This window comes from Vigna unguiculata, chromosome 3 (assembly GCF_004118075.2).
Source record: "Vigna unguiculata cultivar IT97K-499-35 chromosome 3, ASM411807v1, whole genome shotgun sequence".
Taxonomy (NCBI): domain Eukaryota; kingdom Viridiplantae; phylum Streptophyta; class Magnoliopsida; order Fabales; family Fabaceae; genus Vigna; species Vigna unguiculata.
In genome coordinates, this window is record NC_040281.1 from 27,932,038 (window position 1) to 27,949,680 (window position 17,643).

At 33.9% G+C, this 17,643-nt stretch overlaps 1 protein-coding gene across 1 annotated transcript; it reads left to right on the forward strand.

Annotated features, from left to right (window-relative positions):
- The first annotated feature begins 2,171 nt into the window (after positions 1-2,171).
- LOC114175806 (protein NARROW LEAF 1-like) lies at positions 2,172-14,803 on the forward strand. Its single transcript, XM_028060612.1, has 6 exons — positions 2,172-2,496; positions 3,439-3,936; positions 4,750-4,893; positions 5,922-6,162; positions 7,586-8,086; positions 14,007-14,803. The coding sequence occupies exons 2-6, from the start codon at positions 3,451-3,453 to the stop codon at positions 14,432-14,434; spliced, it is 1,800 nt and encodes a 599-aa protein (XP_027916413.1). The 5' UTR covers positions 2,172-2,496; positions 3,439-3,450; the 3' UTR covers positions 14,435-14,803.
- Positions 14,804-17,643: the final 2,840 nt, after the last annotated feature.

Genomic DNA, 17,643 nt, shown 5'->3' on the forward strand with positions numbered 1-17,643 from the left:
AGTTTTTACCCGTAAGTCTTTGGCCTAGATTGATTCGACTTGACATTGGGCTAGGACTGACTTGGCTCGATGCTTTGTCCTAGCTAGACCTTTGACTTGAATCAACTTGGCTTGACCTTTAGATAAGGCTAACTCATCTCCACCTTCAACCTTGACTGACTTGTCTCAACCATATGCCCGGAAAAACTTTTCTCGACCTTTGACACAAATCTACTTCCCTCGACCTTTGATATGGGTTGACTTGTCTAGACCTTCGACTTGAGGCGACTTGTCTTGACCTTCAACTTAGGATGACTCGTCTCAACCCTTCGACTTGAGTAAACTCAACTTGGCTTTAATCTTGGGTCGGCTTGACTCGACCTTCAACCCAGGTCAACTCGCCTTGAACTTTTGTCTTGGCCGACTCATTTTGATCTTTGACCTGTGCCTACTAGGCTGACCTTTGACTCATGCCTATTAGATTTGATTTTCGGTCAAGGCTAATTCTGCTCGACCTTTGACCACGATATACTTGTCTCACCCTTTGGCTAGATTCTTAGCCCAGATTGACTTGGCTTGACCTTTTGTTTATTCCGTCTTGGCTTGACTTTCAGCTCATACTGAGTAAGCTTGACCATTTGGTCCGTGCCGACTTTAGCCGACCTTTGGTTTGTACTAACTCGACTCAACCTTTGACCCGAACAAACTCATCTCGACCTGCGACCAAGGCAGACTTGTCTCAACCTTCAACTTGGGCTTATTTGTTTCAACCTTCGACTTGAGCTTGACAAAGGGCATGGGTTGATTCAACTTGACCTATGACCCAAACCGACTTGACCCAACCTTCGATCCTCTCCAACACGACCCAACCTTTGGCCTATTTGGACTCGCTAGACTTGTATTAGCCTTTGGTCCAGATCGACTTGCCTCGACCTTTAACCTAGGCTGACTTGTCTTGACTTTCGATTAGATCAATTCGTCTCAACCTTCAAATTTGCCGATTCACCACAATCTTCAGCCTACTTGTCTCGACCTTTGGCCCCGACAACTTGTCTTAACCTTTGGTTTGGACAGATCGTCTTGATTTTTAGCTTGGATTGACTCGTCTCAACCTTCAGCATGAGTCAACTTAATTCAACATTTGACACAGACTGACTCTACTCGACCTTCGATTCGAGCTCGCTTGACATTACCTTTGAAGGTTTTGTATTTAGAAGTTAATAAAGTCTTAATGTCAAATTCGACCTTACCCTGTCTAACTTTAAAAGTGTTTTAAAAAACTACAGATTTTTCAACCTATTCATTTAGATAGACAGATACTTATCTAATAGTAGGTTGAGAGACTCATGATTTAATCTAATACCACTAATATTGTATTTCTGATTATCAAACATCGAGTTCATTCCAAAATAGGAATATAAAGATAAAATTCATTACATGCTTTCTTAACCAAACAAATATTGTGACCACACTAAAAAATAAATTGGTGGATACGGTCTAGATAAAATCGTGCCAACATTTTTTTAATATAAATTCCTATGTGCTTTACGAGGCCTTGAATCACTTAAATTGTATATTATGCGGCAACAAAGATGCACTTGTTTTCAAGAGCACTTGACGGGGAAGGAGAACCTGAGCAAATTGTATAAAAGGTAGAGATAAACCAGAAATACAAGTTCTTACTATATATTGCTTAATATTTTTATATTTATTCAATGTGTAAATTTTGAAGAAAATTAAGGAAAGAAAAATAAAAATGTATGAGCATGTGAGAGGAAAGAAGCAAGTGGAGTAGACAAAAATGTAAGGGCAGTGTTGGGTAGGTTGAATTTTGTTTATAGGTAAATAGATAGAAAGATGAGAAATGAATTATTAAGATTGAAAGGGTGTGCAACTTTTGGGGAGCAAACAGGGATGGCCCCCTAAACCCCACCCACATAAATAAATTCATAAATATCCAATAAATGTATATTATTTTCCTTATTGCCTGGGTGCCCATGTCTCCTCCATTAAAATTTCCCCACTCATAATTGTTACCTGTGACGGGAATAGGATCTCCATAGCTCAAACACTTCAAGAATATTAATTAAAAAACACCAGAAAAGGGCTAAAAGAATTAATATTAATAATACATTGTTTATTGTATTGACATGTAACATAGTAGATGGTAGATACTACATACACATATATTAATGCTTTTGACAATCCACAAGTATAGCTATTAGCTAGTGCTCTTTCATCATCATCACCATCACCATTCTTTCTCTCTTTCTCTCTCCTCCCTCACTCTCTCTCCCAATCCTCTCCCTCGCACTCTCTGCACGACACAGCCAAGCTTGGGAATCCTTCTCACTATTCTAATGCACCCTATTGGACTTTGCTCTGACCAAGAGATACCCTTTTTCTGCAATCCTAATCTCCTAGATGTTTCATACAGAATTTACATCTACTAGGGCATGAAAACCTTCAAGCTCCTTTTTTTCGACTCCATTTCCATTGCTCCAACATTGCTGATCGGTGAGTTTTCTTTGCTTCGGCCTGGAATTTTTTTTTTCTTTTTCGCAACCCTTTTCGAACAAGGGGTTGCGTTTTGTTTTCGCCCTGCTTGGGCTTGAGTTCAGAAGCTTTGAGTTTGTTTTTTCTTTCTTTCTGAGATGGGTCTGTTATTGCACACACTGTTCGGCCATTGTTCCATTTTGGGTACCTATTTCTTGGAATGGCTTTCTTTCTTTGCTTTGCTTTGCTTTAATCACTCTTTCTCTATTCCGATGAAAGCATCTTGCTTGTGACGGGGTTCGGATTTCTAGGATGTTAATGCATGTGGCGATTTTGGATTCTCTTTTGTACACTTCATGATGAATCGCTTGTTTCCTATAGTTTTTCTTCTGTTAGGTTCACTTTGAATATATCAGTTGAAGATTTGGTATGGCTTTGGCTTTAACGGGATTGAAGTCCCAAATTTTTTTATGTAGTGCCAACGAGGTGTTGATGTTTTGTATGAAAATGTATAATCGATTAATCTTGAGTACCACTGTTACACTTGAGAGCTTATATTTTATGTCTTCACATGATAAATTTCTGTAGATGCACCGGCCTTTACAACCGAAGAACTTGCCTAATGATCTTGATTTCCCTTAGTTTGTATTTTGCTCGTGTGTCGATTCCCGTTTATGTTGTTTATATTATGTTCGTGAAATAGTAAATTTTCACTTGTTAGGTTTACTTTATCCTGATGAAGTTCACTTCGTGTGAACCATTTTCTTCTGCTGTATAAGCCTATAGACAGGTCTGTATAAAATATACTCTCCGAACTATTTTCTCCACCTATTTGAAACTGGTTTGTTAATTGAAAAAACTTTATAGTTTGAGTATAACCGGACATGGTGTTTTTGATTTGAATAAGTGGATTCGGGTCTTTCATTTTTGAATTTTATTGAGGATACGTTTGGTGTGATGTAGGAGAATTGACCGATGAACCGATTGGACTTAAGAGCTCATCATTCTGGATCGACACAATCAGAGGAGTCCGCTCTGGACCTGGAAAGGAGCTACTATGGTCATCTCAACCCTTCGTCTAGCCCTTCACACTTGCAACCTTTTGCTGGAGGTACCCAGCATTCTGAGAGCAACGCTGCCTACTTTTCATGGCCTACATTGAGTCGCTGGAATGATGCAGCAGAAGATAGAGCCAACTATTTTGGGAACCTTCAAAAGGGCGTGCTGCCTGAAACTTTGGGTCGATTGCCAACAGGACAGCAGGCCACTACCTTGCTTGAATTGATGACTATTAGGGCATTTCATAGTAAGATCTTACGCAGGTTCAGTCTCGGCACTGCAATTGGATTTCGAATTAGAGGAGGTGTTTTGACTGATATTCCAGCCATTCTAGTCTTCGTTGCTCACAAAGTTCACAGGCAATGGCTCAACCATGTTCAGTGCCTACCTGCTGCCCTTGAGGTGGGGAATTTTGGTTCTTCTGGCTATGTTGCAGGTTTCTACATGGCTTTAGTGGATCTCCTCACACTTTTGTTGTTTGCCAATTGGTTGTCTTTGTATTATGTATTTAGTATTTTAGAAATAAGTAACATGTTGCAACTATGGTTTGTGGATTTATAAATGGGAAAAAGAGAAAATACTATAGAATGCTAGATATGGGAAATTTTTTAAATGTCGGCTTGCTAAAACTTTTCACTATTCTTTTTAACTTTTCAGGATTATGTTGCAAATAAACAATGATTTAACATAAGAAACAGGTGCTGGCTATTTAGAAATTTTTGGGACACCCAATGATTGTGTTATTAAGGCTAATAGCAGTATGCTTCTCCACATGCTTATAAGGCACTAATTTGTCAATATCATTTTTGGCCTACAATGGTCTCTTATCAGAAAATGATTAACAAATTTCTAGTTTAAAAAAAATAATCTTCTCCCAAATTATGTGTGTATGGAAATCTGGTTGCATTAACATAAAACTTTTCTTCATGTTTTAGATATCAAATGCTGATAGAATAGTCTACCAAACTACAATGTGTTCTTTCCTTTTAGTTTTTTGGCAATTTATTTAAACATATTTTATGGATGAGCAGTAAGCATACATATTTCTTATGGTGATAACCTAGCTTATTATATAATGTATTTTCCTCCAAAGTTACCATCTTAAATCAACAATGGAACTTTTGCACTATTATTTAAGATCTATAGTTTGTTGTAATTTTCAATGAGGCTTTTCTATTTAATGATGCTGAAGTCACTTCTTAATTTTCCAAACAGGGACCAGGAGGTGTTTGGTGTGATGTGGATGTTGTGGAGTTCTCCTATTACGGTGCACCTGCACAAACCAGTAAAGAACAATTATATACGGAGCTTGCTGATGGCTTAAGAGGAAGTGATTCATGTGTTGGCTCAGGTTCTCAGGTACTTCTGCTTTGAAGAATCAATTTCCTCTGTATTACATTTTCTGCGTACTAAATGCAAGTAAAAGGAAAATCGTGTTTCTTAATTTGATTCTGGAGAAGAGATTATCATTCTTGCTGTTATGGTCTTTATCCTTTTATTTTTATGGAATTGAAAGTGGTAAATATTTTGATATTTAGCACATTTTCCTTTTCCAAATAGATTAGACAATCATGATACCAGTTTATACAATTGGCATTTATCTAAAAAAAATTGACATTTCCTCCTGATTCAAACCATGGCATGATAATAAATTATTTTTTTTATACGTATTATAGATTTTATTTTATGTTTCCACCCATTCATTGGTCTATGATGGGAAATTCACGAGGAGGTGTTATTGGTGTACGATTGAAGTATGCATATGAATGATAAAATGCAGAGTTGTTATTATTGAAGTATCCAATAATAAGAATTTGTAGCTGGTAATCTATAAATCTGTCTTATTGATGGGATTACTGAATTGACAACTTTCATTTCTTGATTTTTTTCTTAACAATTTAGGTTAAGGTGTTTTTTTGTTCCTAGCTTTTTGTACTGGTTGTATGGACCTGTACTATCAAGTCACCTAAATTAAAGTTACAAATTTCTTGTTTTTAATGGACTGAGATAATTGTTTTCATCACAGAAATGTATTTCTTAGATACATTTCTTAAGTATGAAATGGTGGCTAAAATGGTCGAGCAGTCATAGTTTCAAACAAATAATTCTCCATTTAGGGCATTTGATGGTTATACCGTGCTGTTGACAGACAGCTTTATTCTTTTACTGATTAAAGAAACGATGCTATACGAAACTCATTTTCATTCCTTTTGTACTTTTAACATGTTCAGATACTGCTTTGCTTGGATTTGTTCTTATTTTTATTTTTTTCACATTTTGATTTCTGCTCCTCATTACCTACCTTGAACCTCCATGTAATACTGGCATCTATCTGAAGTCTTGGTAATTATTTCCCTTTCTTCCTTTATAATTTCTTCCCCTTTAAGGTTGCAAGTCAAGAGACATATGGAACATTGGGTGCTATTGTCAAAAGCCGAACAGGAAATCGAGAAGTTGGCTTTCTGACAAATCGTCATGTGGCTGTTGATTTAGACTATCCAAACCAGAAGATGTTTCATCCATTACCACCCAGCCTTGGACCTGGTGTATATCTTGGTGCAGTTGAGAGGGCAACATCATTTATTACTGATGATCTTTGGTATGGAATTTTTGCGGGAACAAACCCAGGTAATGTGGTTCTAAGCTGGAGATGATCATGAATATTTTACTGGTGGTGATCAACAAGATGAAGTTCTCAGTCAAGCTATTTGTGCATCTTAAAATTTGGGGTCTAACTCGTCTTTAATGTAAATAATAGGAACATAACTTTTGTTCCTATTGCATACATAATGAAGTTGAGTTTCTTTCTATGATGCACTAATAATTCAATTTGGATCACGTATTCGACGGATACGTATCCATATTGGAATACTATAAGATACTTTACCGATATTTATTGGATACTTTTATGATGACAATAGTTCATAATTTTTTATTTTGTCAATGTTTAATACATATGATTTTAATTCGGATTCAAACAATAAAATCATATATTTATCATGTTTTTCAATATACATATATCACGTATCATATCCTATTATTTTTAAAATAAATGTGTCGGCATATCAGATACGTGTTGCATTCGACACATATCGTATCCGTGCATCATAGGTTTCTTTATATATCAAGATGTTTCTTTAGTAATTGTTTTGATATTCTTAGAAACTACTAACTTGGGAAAAAGAGGATCATTGTGCCTCTTTGTATTCTTTAAAAAATAAATTAAAAATAAAAGAGCAATCTGGAGGTTAATTAATAAATAGGTGAGTGGTTTGTGGTGTGCTGCTGGAGGATATGAATGATTTAGGGAGTGTAATTACTGAAGTAGAACGAGAGAGAACAAAGACTAAATAAAAAAAATAAGATTGTGGGAGAGAAATAACTGTTCACACGGTAATAGTTTCAAGGGTAAAATAGAGTATACAATATGTGTACGCTAAAACTTTATATCCCGTTTCTATTTAGTCATAGATGCAAAAGAGTACTGTAAAGAAGTACCATACAGAGGAAAGCTACATCTTAATTTCCTAAGGGAATGACTTGTACTCAGAATTTGAAAGGCTTAGGCTAAGGTTTTAACAATTATGGTTTTACAGTTAGAGGCGTTTCTGTCTAGAGAATTATCTTGAAAAGTGAAATCTGTTACGGTGGAAGGAAATCTAATGTTGGGAGTTTTTCTGCTAATATTTTCTGAGGCATTATATTGTTTTGCTCGACATGAAAATATTGTGCTGAATAATCCATGGTGTTCTGCCTGCAGTTCCCCACAGTAATGACTACACTGATCTATTGTCTTGGTTGTGCTTGAGATCTGATGAGCCCTATAGTGTTATTTTGGTTTTATTTTCATCCCCCCATTACATTATACGCTAAATCTAATTTTTTCACCCTACCTGGAGATGTTTCACTTTAATGGTGATTTAAGTTCTTATATTGTCAAATTCATGATATTCTCATTTCGATTTTGTTGGTTATGATTCTGGCTTAGAATTCTGTTGGATCCCAACCCTTGACTGATGCACATGCACATTACAATTTTGTATTCATGCAGAAACATTTGTGCGAGCGGATGGGGCCTTCATTCCATTTGCAGAAGATTTCAATATGAACAATGTAATTACTACTGTAAAAGGTGTAGGTGAGATTGGTGATGTAAACATCATAGACTTGCAGTCTCCAATCAACAGTCTCATTGGAAGACAAGTGGTTAAAGTCGGAAGAAGTTCTGGTTTGACTACAGGGACTATAATGGCTTATGCCCTAGAGTATAATGATGAGAAGGGGATTTGTTTTCTCACTGATTTTCTTGTTGTTGGTGAGAACCAGCAGACATTTGACCTTGAAGGTGACAGTGGAAGCCTCATTCTTTTGACTGGAAAAAATGGGGAGAAGCCGCGCCCTGTTGGCATTATCTGGGGTGGGACAGCTAATCGGGGTCGATTGAAACTAAAAGTTGGTCAACCACCAGAAAATTGGACAAGTGGAGTTGATCTTGGTCGTCTTCTTGATCTCCTTGAACTTGATCTCATTACTACAAATGAAGCTCTCCAAGGTTTGGTAACATTCAGTTAATAATGCAGTTCTCAATATTAAAAGGCTGCACTTTCCAGTGTTTTATGGCTTCATAATTGTTTGAAACTTTATGATTTAGGCAAGGAAAATGAAGAGAAAAAGGCTAGCTATGTATTTTAAGATTGATAGTAAGATGTTACATGTAGATGATAACATTATCGCAATGCACCTATGTATACTTTTAATTAGGTCAAGCACTGGACTAGTAGTACTTCTAGTACAATCCCTTATATTACTACTGATTAAAAACTACTAATATATTTTCTAACACCTCTCCCCCGCTGAAGTTGATTACAGGTACCACACCCATTAACTAAAGCAAAGAACATTGCAAACTTTTAAACCAACTGAACTGATCACAAAGAAATTTGGAACTAGTATTTAACTGATGTAGCTCAGAAGTCTGCACACCCTGTTGGATCAGATGTGTTGATGAAATTGTTGATTGTATTTCTGAGTGCCCGTATTGATTTGGGCAATGCTATTTATACATTATCCTAGACTCTACTACTCTTTTAGGCCAACTAACAACTTTTTTCTGTCAGCAAAACTCTCAAGTAACTACCAAAACCGGAAAAGTGCCGAAAAATTTGCAAAATATGCACTGGAAAGACTACTCTTGGATTTGGTTTAGGATTAATTCAACCACAAAAGCTAGTCCGTGAGGGGAGGATTACTCAAGCCTTAATACCCCCTCTACTTTAGCCATATCTGTAGTTGATATGTGATCTCAACTACTACTATATCAACCTTTTGCATCAAAACCTCGACCACATCCTTAGAAGATAGCACCTTTCTTCTCCTTGGGGCACCTCAAGCAAAACTTAAGTTTAAATAGTCTGTTAAAACATTCTAGACTATTTTTTATGATTAATTTTCATATTTTCTGATCATCTCATGATTAATTCGTTTCCTCAGCTAACAGATCATCCATTTGAAATACATGGAAGTAGGATTAAATGACATCAGATTACAGAAATTACATCACTCTGTTGCTGTCCCAGAGTTGAGAAATTTCTAGACATTAAATGATGACTTTCCCATAACACCACTGCACCAGTACACTTGAATTGGAATAATAAAAACCAGTGAGTATGTACTTAGCTGATGTATGTTTGTGTTTTGCCTAAAGCTAGGTACACCCATAAAAAGCTCTATGTAATCCGATGACTACACAATAATAGTCATGCATAATTTTAACGCTCCCCCTCAACCCAGAGCATATAGATTGTATGTACCAAGCTTGAAACATATAAGTTGAATTCTAGGCCTCTCAAGGACAAGTTTACAAGTGGCTGGAGACATAGATTTATATTTAACTTCTACATTGGGTTGGGACATGTTGTTTCTTGCTCTTCCGAGAGATAATATTCCCTCCAGTGAATGCACTATCCTATGCTGGATCATTTGTCAATGGGACAACCAGCCTAATCTGCATCACAATACCTTATAATTTGAGTTTTTCCTTTGTCCTCATACAACAATCCTTGTCTTGGAGTCTTTTTGATATATTTGAGAATGAGAATTACAACGTTACATTGATCAACGTGAGGACTCTCCTTGAATTGACTAACATATCTCAGCATAAGAAATACCAGATCTTGTAATATTGAGAAAAATGAGGTTTCCTACCTGCATCTTTATATCTTTCAAGGTATGAAAAAGTTTCTCCTTGGTCTACCATCAATTTGCCAACCTTGTCTCCTCTAAAATGTCAAGAGTATATTTTCTTTGTGAAATAACAACACCTTCCTCATTGAGCCATTTGAATACCCATAAAGTAATTCAGAAAACCAAGTACTTCTTTAGTTGAGAGATCCTAATGGTATAATTTCTTGTAATAACTATACCATCAACATAGACCATTAGATAATCAAACTTCGCAGGAGAATTATGACAATGAAAAATTGAACGATCTGCCTCACTTTGTTCCAATCCAAAAGCATGCATAGTATGACTGAATTTATCAAATCAAGCTTGGGATGACTGCTTTAGATCGTAAAGATAGTGACGCAAGTTACACACTAGACCAAACTGCTCCTTAGCAACAAATCTAGCTTCTCAAGATCACCATGAAGAAAACCATTTTTAATGCCAAGTTGAAGTGGCCAATGGTGAATAGCAACCATTGTACATAAGAGCTAATTGTGCTGAATTTGGCCATGGGAGAGAAAGCAACTTTGTAGTCAGGCCCATAAATTATAGTATATCCTTTGATCTCCAACTGAACTTTAAGGCAATCAACTTCGTAGACCCATCTACATTTGACAGTCTTCTTTTGAGAGGGAAGAGGAACAAAATCCCATGTGCCATTGCTTGTTAGAGCTTGTTGCCATGCAGGATGATCAAGTGCCTCATGAATAGTTTAGGGACAATGGTGGCAGACAAGGAAAAACTAAAAGTAGAATATGTGAAAGAGTTGATGGAGAAGGATCTATCATCGGAAGATGTTGGAGAGGATTTAAATCATGAGAGACTTTGGGAAGAGTAATGGGAGGAGCTCTCGGTGTGCTATGACGATATGTAAGGAAAGCTAGTGGAAAAATGTTAGATTGGTTTTCATTAGGGTTGGAGGTAGAAGAAATCAAAATTATTGGAAGACCAAAGGTTGGAATAAGTAGAACCTTTGAATGGCCACAGGAGCTTCCATGGAGTACGAGAAAAAAGGTGTTCTCAAAAAATGTAACATAAGATAGTATCTTTTGGTAGTTGGATAGTAGCATTTGTATCTCTTTTGAAGGCAAAAATATCCAGAAAAACATTTAATACCCTTTGTAGAGAGTTTGTCTAAACCTAGAGAGATAATATGAACAAAACAAGTAAAACCAAACATCTTTGGAGATACATGTGCTAGCTGAGGGCCTAACAAAGATCCGCACGTGGTGGAGCCTTTGGTCAGACAACCACCAGGTTTTGGGTCGTGTTCTTCGAGGTGTACCTAACCCATTTGCTGGATAGAAGAGTGGTGGCAGCCAGTGACCAGAGACAGCAGACAGTGGTTGTCTGGTGACAGTGTTTTGATATCGACTGGAAGTTGAATTATAAAAGTCAGTGTCTATGTTCCACAACCCAAAGCTGATGTTTGTATGTGTGTAGTACAAGCATATCTCAAAAAGGAAGGCTACGGCCTATGTTCCTTAACCCAAAGCTAGGTACACCGTGAAACACCTTTATGTAAGCTGTACAATACAATAGCTATCATAATTTTGAGAATACAAAGTAGCATACCTTTTCCTTGCAGAAACTATTACATGTCATTTATTATTTATTGAATATACATATTGAAGAAAGAATATTATTATATTTCTATCATGAAGACAGTTATATCTATCTAACAGAAAACAGCTCTGTCAAAACTGAAAAATGAAGATAGGTATGACTGTTTAACAGAAAAAAAAATAGAGAGAACTATATCTCTTACACATCCCCTGCAAGGGGATGAGAAAAAAGTATCTCAATAACATTTATCTTGCCTCTTGGTAAAAGAAAATGAGTTGAGGAAACCGCCCTCTATATTTGGGCTGGAACATTGAACAAAAGAACTGTATATCCAGAACCTTCTCTAGGACAAAGAAAAGATCAATTTCCATATGTTCAGTTTTTGTTTGGAGAACGGAACTGAGACAGTAAAATCAGTGTGGTGGGATTCAATTAGTCCCAAAACCCATATTCTAAGAAGATGGTGTCAAAACTTATCCTAATAGTGTGGTCGGTGTAGTGTCACTTACTATATTATCCATGGTGTAAGCCTGGTAGTGTAGGCGGTGAAGGGTTGTATGGGGAAAATCCAAGTCCCATGTGGGGAGCTTGAAAATAAGGTATAGTGGGGAGTAACCTTTTCATCTTATAGTTACAAATGTTCAATGATTATGATTGAAACTTTTCATTTTTTTCCCCTCTATCTATTACATTTTTCATTGCTTAATTATTTTAGCTTAGAAAACTTTTTCTCTATTTTTTATAATGTGACGAGAGAGGACTTATCTATTTTGTGTCCATCCAATTTTAATGTAATGACTTATTGCTTTTTGGATGTCTTATTTCTTTTGGTATTAGTTTTTAGAAAATAAAAGATATTTATGTGATGAACAAGGTCCATTCCTCTATTCAAGTTGTCCCATGGGTCTCTTAAAGGACAGTGGCAGAAATGTTTGGAAATCTGTAAAAACATGGAGTTTAAAAGTTCACATATTTATAGGAGCAATAATCATTGTGTATGGGGTTAGAAAATCAAATTTTGTATAAATGGTATGATGGGATGCCATCTAGGTTACAACTTGATTTTTTTCATAATAGGTTTCAACTACCTATGCTTAGAATTGTTTAATTTTTTATTATATGGGTTTGGTTTGGCCCTCCATGTTTTTCGTATATTTTTTTTTGTTTATTAATAAATTTTTGCATGTGAAGGCAAATGATTGTTGTGCATTGGGATGTCAACATAACCGAGATGTCAAAATGCATAGTGGTGTCTAGTATGAATTTATAAAATAGAAAAAAAAGGCCCATTGGTTTTTTTAGGTTTGTTGACCTAGTTAGACTTATTCACTTGTTTGTATGCCTTTCCTAAACACTTTCAAGAAAGATCAGATTTTTAAACTGGCCAGACTGAGGCTTTCAGAAAAAGTACATTTAATAGATAAATAATGATGCGGGCCATGTTTCATCCTGCCAAAGCCTGACCTGTTTAGACTCCTATTTGGCATCCTCATCATCCTAGATCTACCATTGGTTTGTTGGTTTCTGAGCTCAGGGCTCCCTGCTCTGTTATTTTCTATTGCCAATGTTTGGTTCATTGTCTCTCTACTCAAATTTTCCCTCTTTTGGTATTGGGCACTATGAGAGAAAGCAGTTGATTTTTCCTGCGGCTTGGCCCCTCAACTTCGCTATAATTATTTATTTTCCCTGTGGCTTTCCAAGATAAATTATCTTGAACCTGCTAGTTTCCCAGGTCCCAAGGTTTTCCATGAGTCTGTTGGTTTCGTGACAGTGCTAGAGAATCATCCCTGCCCACAATTTTATTCATCATGATTATTGGGTATTCTTTAACCAAATTTTCTATTCAATTATGGTTCAAGGGTCATTATGTGGCAATAATTTTTGCATTTTTTATTTAAACATATATTTGTAAGAAACAGCCTGGGTGCTCAATTTCGAACATCATTTCCTATATTTGATAATGCTGTTATTTTAAAAGTATCTAAGAGCAAGCAACTTCGTTATGGACAAAGTTCAAACATCTGTTTATATCTGATTCTCATGAGTAGAAGAATCTTTAACGCGCTACCGATTTGATTTTCAATCAATTTTCTTGTCTCTCTCTTTATTGTCTTTTCCCCCATTAGTTCTTCAATTCATTAGATATAAAACAACTACTTCCGTTTTCTTTACTGTTTTTGGTTCGACTTTCAACTCTAGATCAGAGGCTTTTGATTTTGATATTAAGACTGATATGTCTTTATTTTTGTCGACTTATGTGTATTTTTAATGTTTCTATCTCAAACAAAGAAAACCTGTCTGTTTCAAACAGTATTATCTTCCATGACCTGTTACTATTTTTCTGCCGAGCTAAGTTCTATAGATCTAGAGTACTACTTTATGTCCATGATCATTTCCCTCATTTTCTCATTAGTAGTCACTCACTGTGTATCATCTTCAGTTCTTAGTACCTCGTCATTTCATCCTCCTAGTATCCGATGAGAAAAAAATGTGATGAAGTATGAAAGTTTGCTACTTCTGATAGTGAATGTCATGTATAGAGGATTTAAGGCCTGGCTCATTTTGCCAACCTTTAGAAATGGATCAGGAGCATGAGTGGAAACATCCTAGCTTATGATGGTTTATTTCATTGTTGAACATTTACAACTGACTTTTCCTTTCTTTGTCTGTCAATTTTGTAGGTGCGGTGCTAGAGCAAAGAAATGGTCCGGCTGCTGGAATTGACTCTACAGTTGCAGAATCCTCTCCAACTGTAACAATAAAAGAAAAGGTTGAAGAGAGCTTTGAGCCTATTTGCTTGAATATCCCACATGCTCAAGTTGAAGATGAACCCTCAGAGAGAATGAATCCATCACTAAGACCCTGTGGGTTTGATATCAGAAATGAGATTGAAACAGTGGCAAATGTAGAACACCAATTCATACCAAGTTATGGTGGCAAGTCTCCAGTACGTCACAGCTACCTGAAAGAAGACATGGAACTGAAAAGTCTAGCTGAACTTAGGAGTGGCCCTGGTGAAGATAATTTTGTCTCCTTGCATTTAGGAGAGCCGGAAATGAAGAGAAGAAAGCACTCAGATCCATCTTTTTGCATCAAAGAATTAAAGTAACTAGTAGGTTTAAAAGATGAAGTAAAATGCAGCAGCATATATATACTAGATGAAGCCACTGTCTCATTTGCATGGCCATTCTGTATTCTACAGAAACGCATGGGAGGAGCTTCAGCAGCAAAGCATAAACAAGGTTCACTTCTGGATGATATTCTTATTCTTTTTTTTTCTCTTCTATAAATCTTGTTTCGGCAAAGTGATATTCTTCACTTGTGGGTTATATAATATTTTATAGAGGACAATTAGCTTGTTCTGTGTTGAATGATTTATACCACTTTTGTAGACTTCGTATAAGCACTCCTGATGGAGAAGCAGCTATTGTAAGTTAACGGAATGTGAAATATATCTTTGTTAAGCAGCTTCGGTCTATTCAGTATTATGCTGGTGTCACGGGTTCACGGGTTGAATTAGAAAATAGATGGTTTGGTGAGTTAAAAATTTGGTAATCCGTCTTATCCTATACTGGGTTAGTAGACTAATTCACTTATTCACTTATGAATATTGTTGTCAAATAGTAGTTGCAACTTTGCATTAGGTACATTTGGTTTACTGTTTCTTACAGCACATTTATATCTTTCTTCCTCTACCCTCATAAGAAGATTCATCATCTGGAAGTAAAATTATGATTTTGTTTTTTCTTTTTAAAGAAAAGTTTAGGATTATATAATTAGGCATGTTTTTAAAATATATATTAAAATAAAAAAATAAAAAAAGTGAAATTATAAAATTAAAATTTGACACACTGATTCGATAGCCTACTCTACTAATTCTTTATAGGCATTTTTTTGTAGGTCAAGTAAAAAATGGACACATTTGATCACCCATATTAATAATGATAAATAATATATTTTAAAATATGTAATATTAAATAATGTACTTACATCAAGAAGAAATACAAATAATAGTATTATTAGTTAAATTTTATATAAATATTATCAATATATTTTTTATAGTCGTTAAGTAATAGTTTTACATAATTGTGTAAAGCGAGATAAATTTTTAAAGTATTGCATAATAAATTAAGTTGATAAATCTTAGTTTACACACGTTCTCTATCTTGATAGTTTATTCCCCCAACACATAATTTTTAAAATGTCCTAAGTGTCCAATGTCAACTATACTTAAGCTCTAGGTTGGTTTCTCCTTCCTTCACCATTTCTCCATTGTTGGTTGGTAACAGCTGTTGCTGTGAATAGTGAAAAGGCTTCGTCGAAGGTGGTTTGTGAATCGTGAAAAGGCTTCGTCGAAGGTGGTTTACAAGTGTTCGAGCATCCTTCCTTCTCCATTGTTTGTCTTCACTGGCCTTATGTGTCTTTTTTTTTTTATAAGATTAGGGATGATAACGGTTGGATCGGATTAGACATAGATAGTACTTATTCGTAATCTAACTCATAACAGAAAAAATCTATTTGTTATCCATCCTGTTATCCACCGGATTCATGTTTAAAAAGTATTCCTGAATTTTTTAAAATTTTGCGAGTATATATGGATATTCATATATATTTAAAAAAATATATTTTATAAATTTTTAAATTAAAATTTAAATAAAATTACAAAAAAATATAAATTAAAATAAATCAATTAAATATAAATTAAATTTTAATTAAATTAAATTTAATAAAATATATATTAAATTTTTATTTTGATTAAATTAAATTAAATAAAATAAAATATAAAATAAATTTTAATTTTAATTTTTTGTAGGTAACGAATATTTGTGGATATAGATAGTATGATATACACGCTCAATGTGTTTATAAAAGAGTAATAAAATATCCGCTATCCGCAGTTAATAAATACCCGTTATACGCTATTCGTAAATAATAAATACCAACAGATATTAACTATCCGTCACGAATTTTATCTGTAGACATAGATATTTCAGTCATCCTTTATAAGACAATCGACACATTAGACGGTTAGGCATTGCTTCATACACCCGATAGTGTTTGAAATTCCTTTTTATATCCTTAATAAAATAAATAAAAATGGATTATTTTTCTGTTTGTTGGATTGCATTTAGTTTTGTGTGTATTTTGGTGATGGGGGCTTCTCCATGCACCTTCAAACACTTCTTCTGTACCTCCAATTTTTTTTTAAATTCCTATTTTAACCCTCAGTTAAAATAACTCCTTTTTTTCTCTTTCTAACTGAACTACTCCCAAGTTTTACGGAAGTCGATATCCGATATTTTTTTTAAATTTTTTCCCCATATATCGGATAACATTCGGTATAATATTTTTCATGTACGAAAGTCGACATCCGATGTTTAATTTTGTTCTATAGATATCGATATTTGAAACTTTAATTTCTTTTATTGGTATATATATATATATATATATATATATCTCGGATATATCCAATATTTTTTTTAAAGTTTTGTTTTTCATATATCGAATAGCATTCAGTATAATATTTTTCATTTAAGAAAGTCGACATCCAATGTTTAATTTGGTTCTATAGATATCGATATTTAAAACTTTAATTTCTTTTATTGGTATATATATATATATATATATATATATCGGATGTTGATATCCATACATATACATAAACTTTTTTTATTTCATTTTTTTATTATTTTTTCTACTGTTAATTTTCTTAAAATTTATTTTTATTTTAAAATTTAAATTTATTTAATAGACATGTTTAATTTATGTGTATATAATATATAAAAGATAAATATTTTTTTTGAAATAAAATAATTTAAAAAAATATTTTTTAAACAAAAAGAAACAGAAAAGATTATATATATATATATATATTATTTTATTTTATTTTATTTTTTCTGTAATTTATATTTAGTTTCAATTTTTTATTGTTAATTATTTTAAAATTTATTTATATTTAAATATACTAATATTTATTACTTTAAAATAATAAAAAATATTTTTCTTGAAAACTGATTCGGTTAACATATACAAACTTATGTTATTTTTTAAAATTTATTTTAATTTAAATATTTAATAATTTTTATAAAATTAAAAATTAAACAAATAAAATATAATTTATTTTATTTTATATTAATTTATATAAATGTTAAAAAATTATTATATTAATATCTATTAATTTTTTAATCTGTAAAAAATATTTTTTGAAAATTTGTTAACCGAATTTCTACGTCTTGTTAACATATATAAAATTATGTTTTCTTTTAATTTATGTATATTTAATTATTTAATCTTTTTTATTAAATAAAAGACTAAACA

Bases quoted from the DNA above. Each gene is read 5' to 3' on its own strand.
- LOC114175806 (XM_028060612.1), top strand. From the start codon at position 3,451: ATGAACCGATTGGACTTAAGAGCTCATCATTCTGGATCGACACAATCA. The intron at 4,894-5,921 runs GTACTTCTGCTT...TTCCCCTTTAAG, and splicing joins GTGTTGGCTCAGGTTCTCAG to GTTGCAAGTCAAGAGACATA. The intron at 6,163-7,585 runs GTAATGTGGTTC...GTATTCATGCAG, and splicing joins TTTTGCGGGAACAAACCCAG to AAACATTTGTGCGAGCGGAT.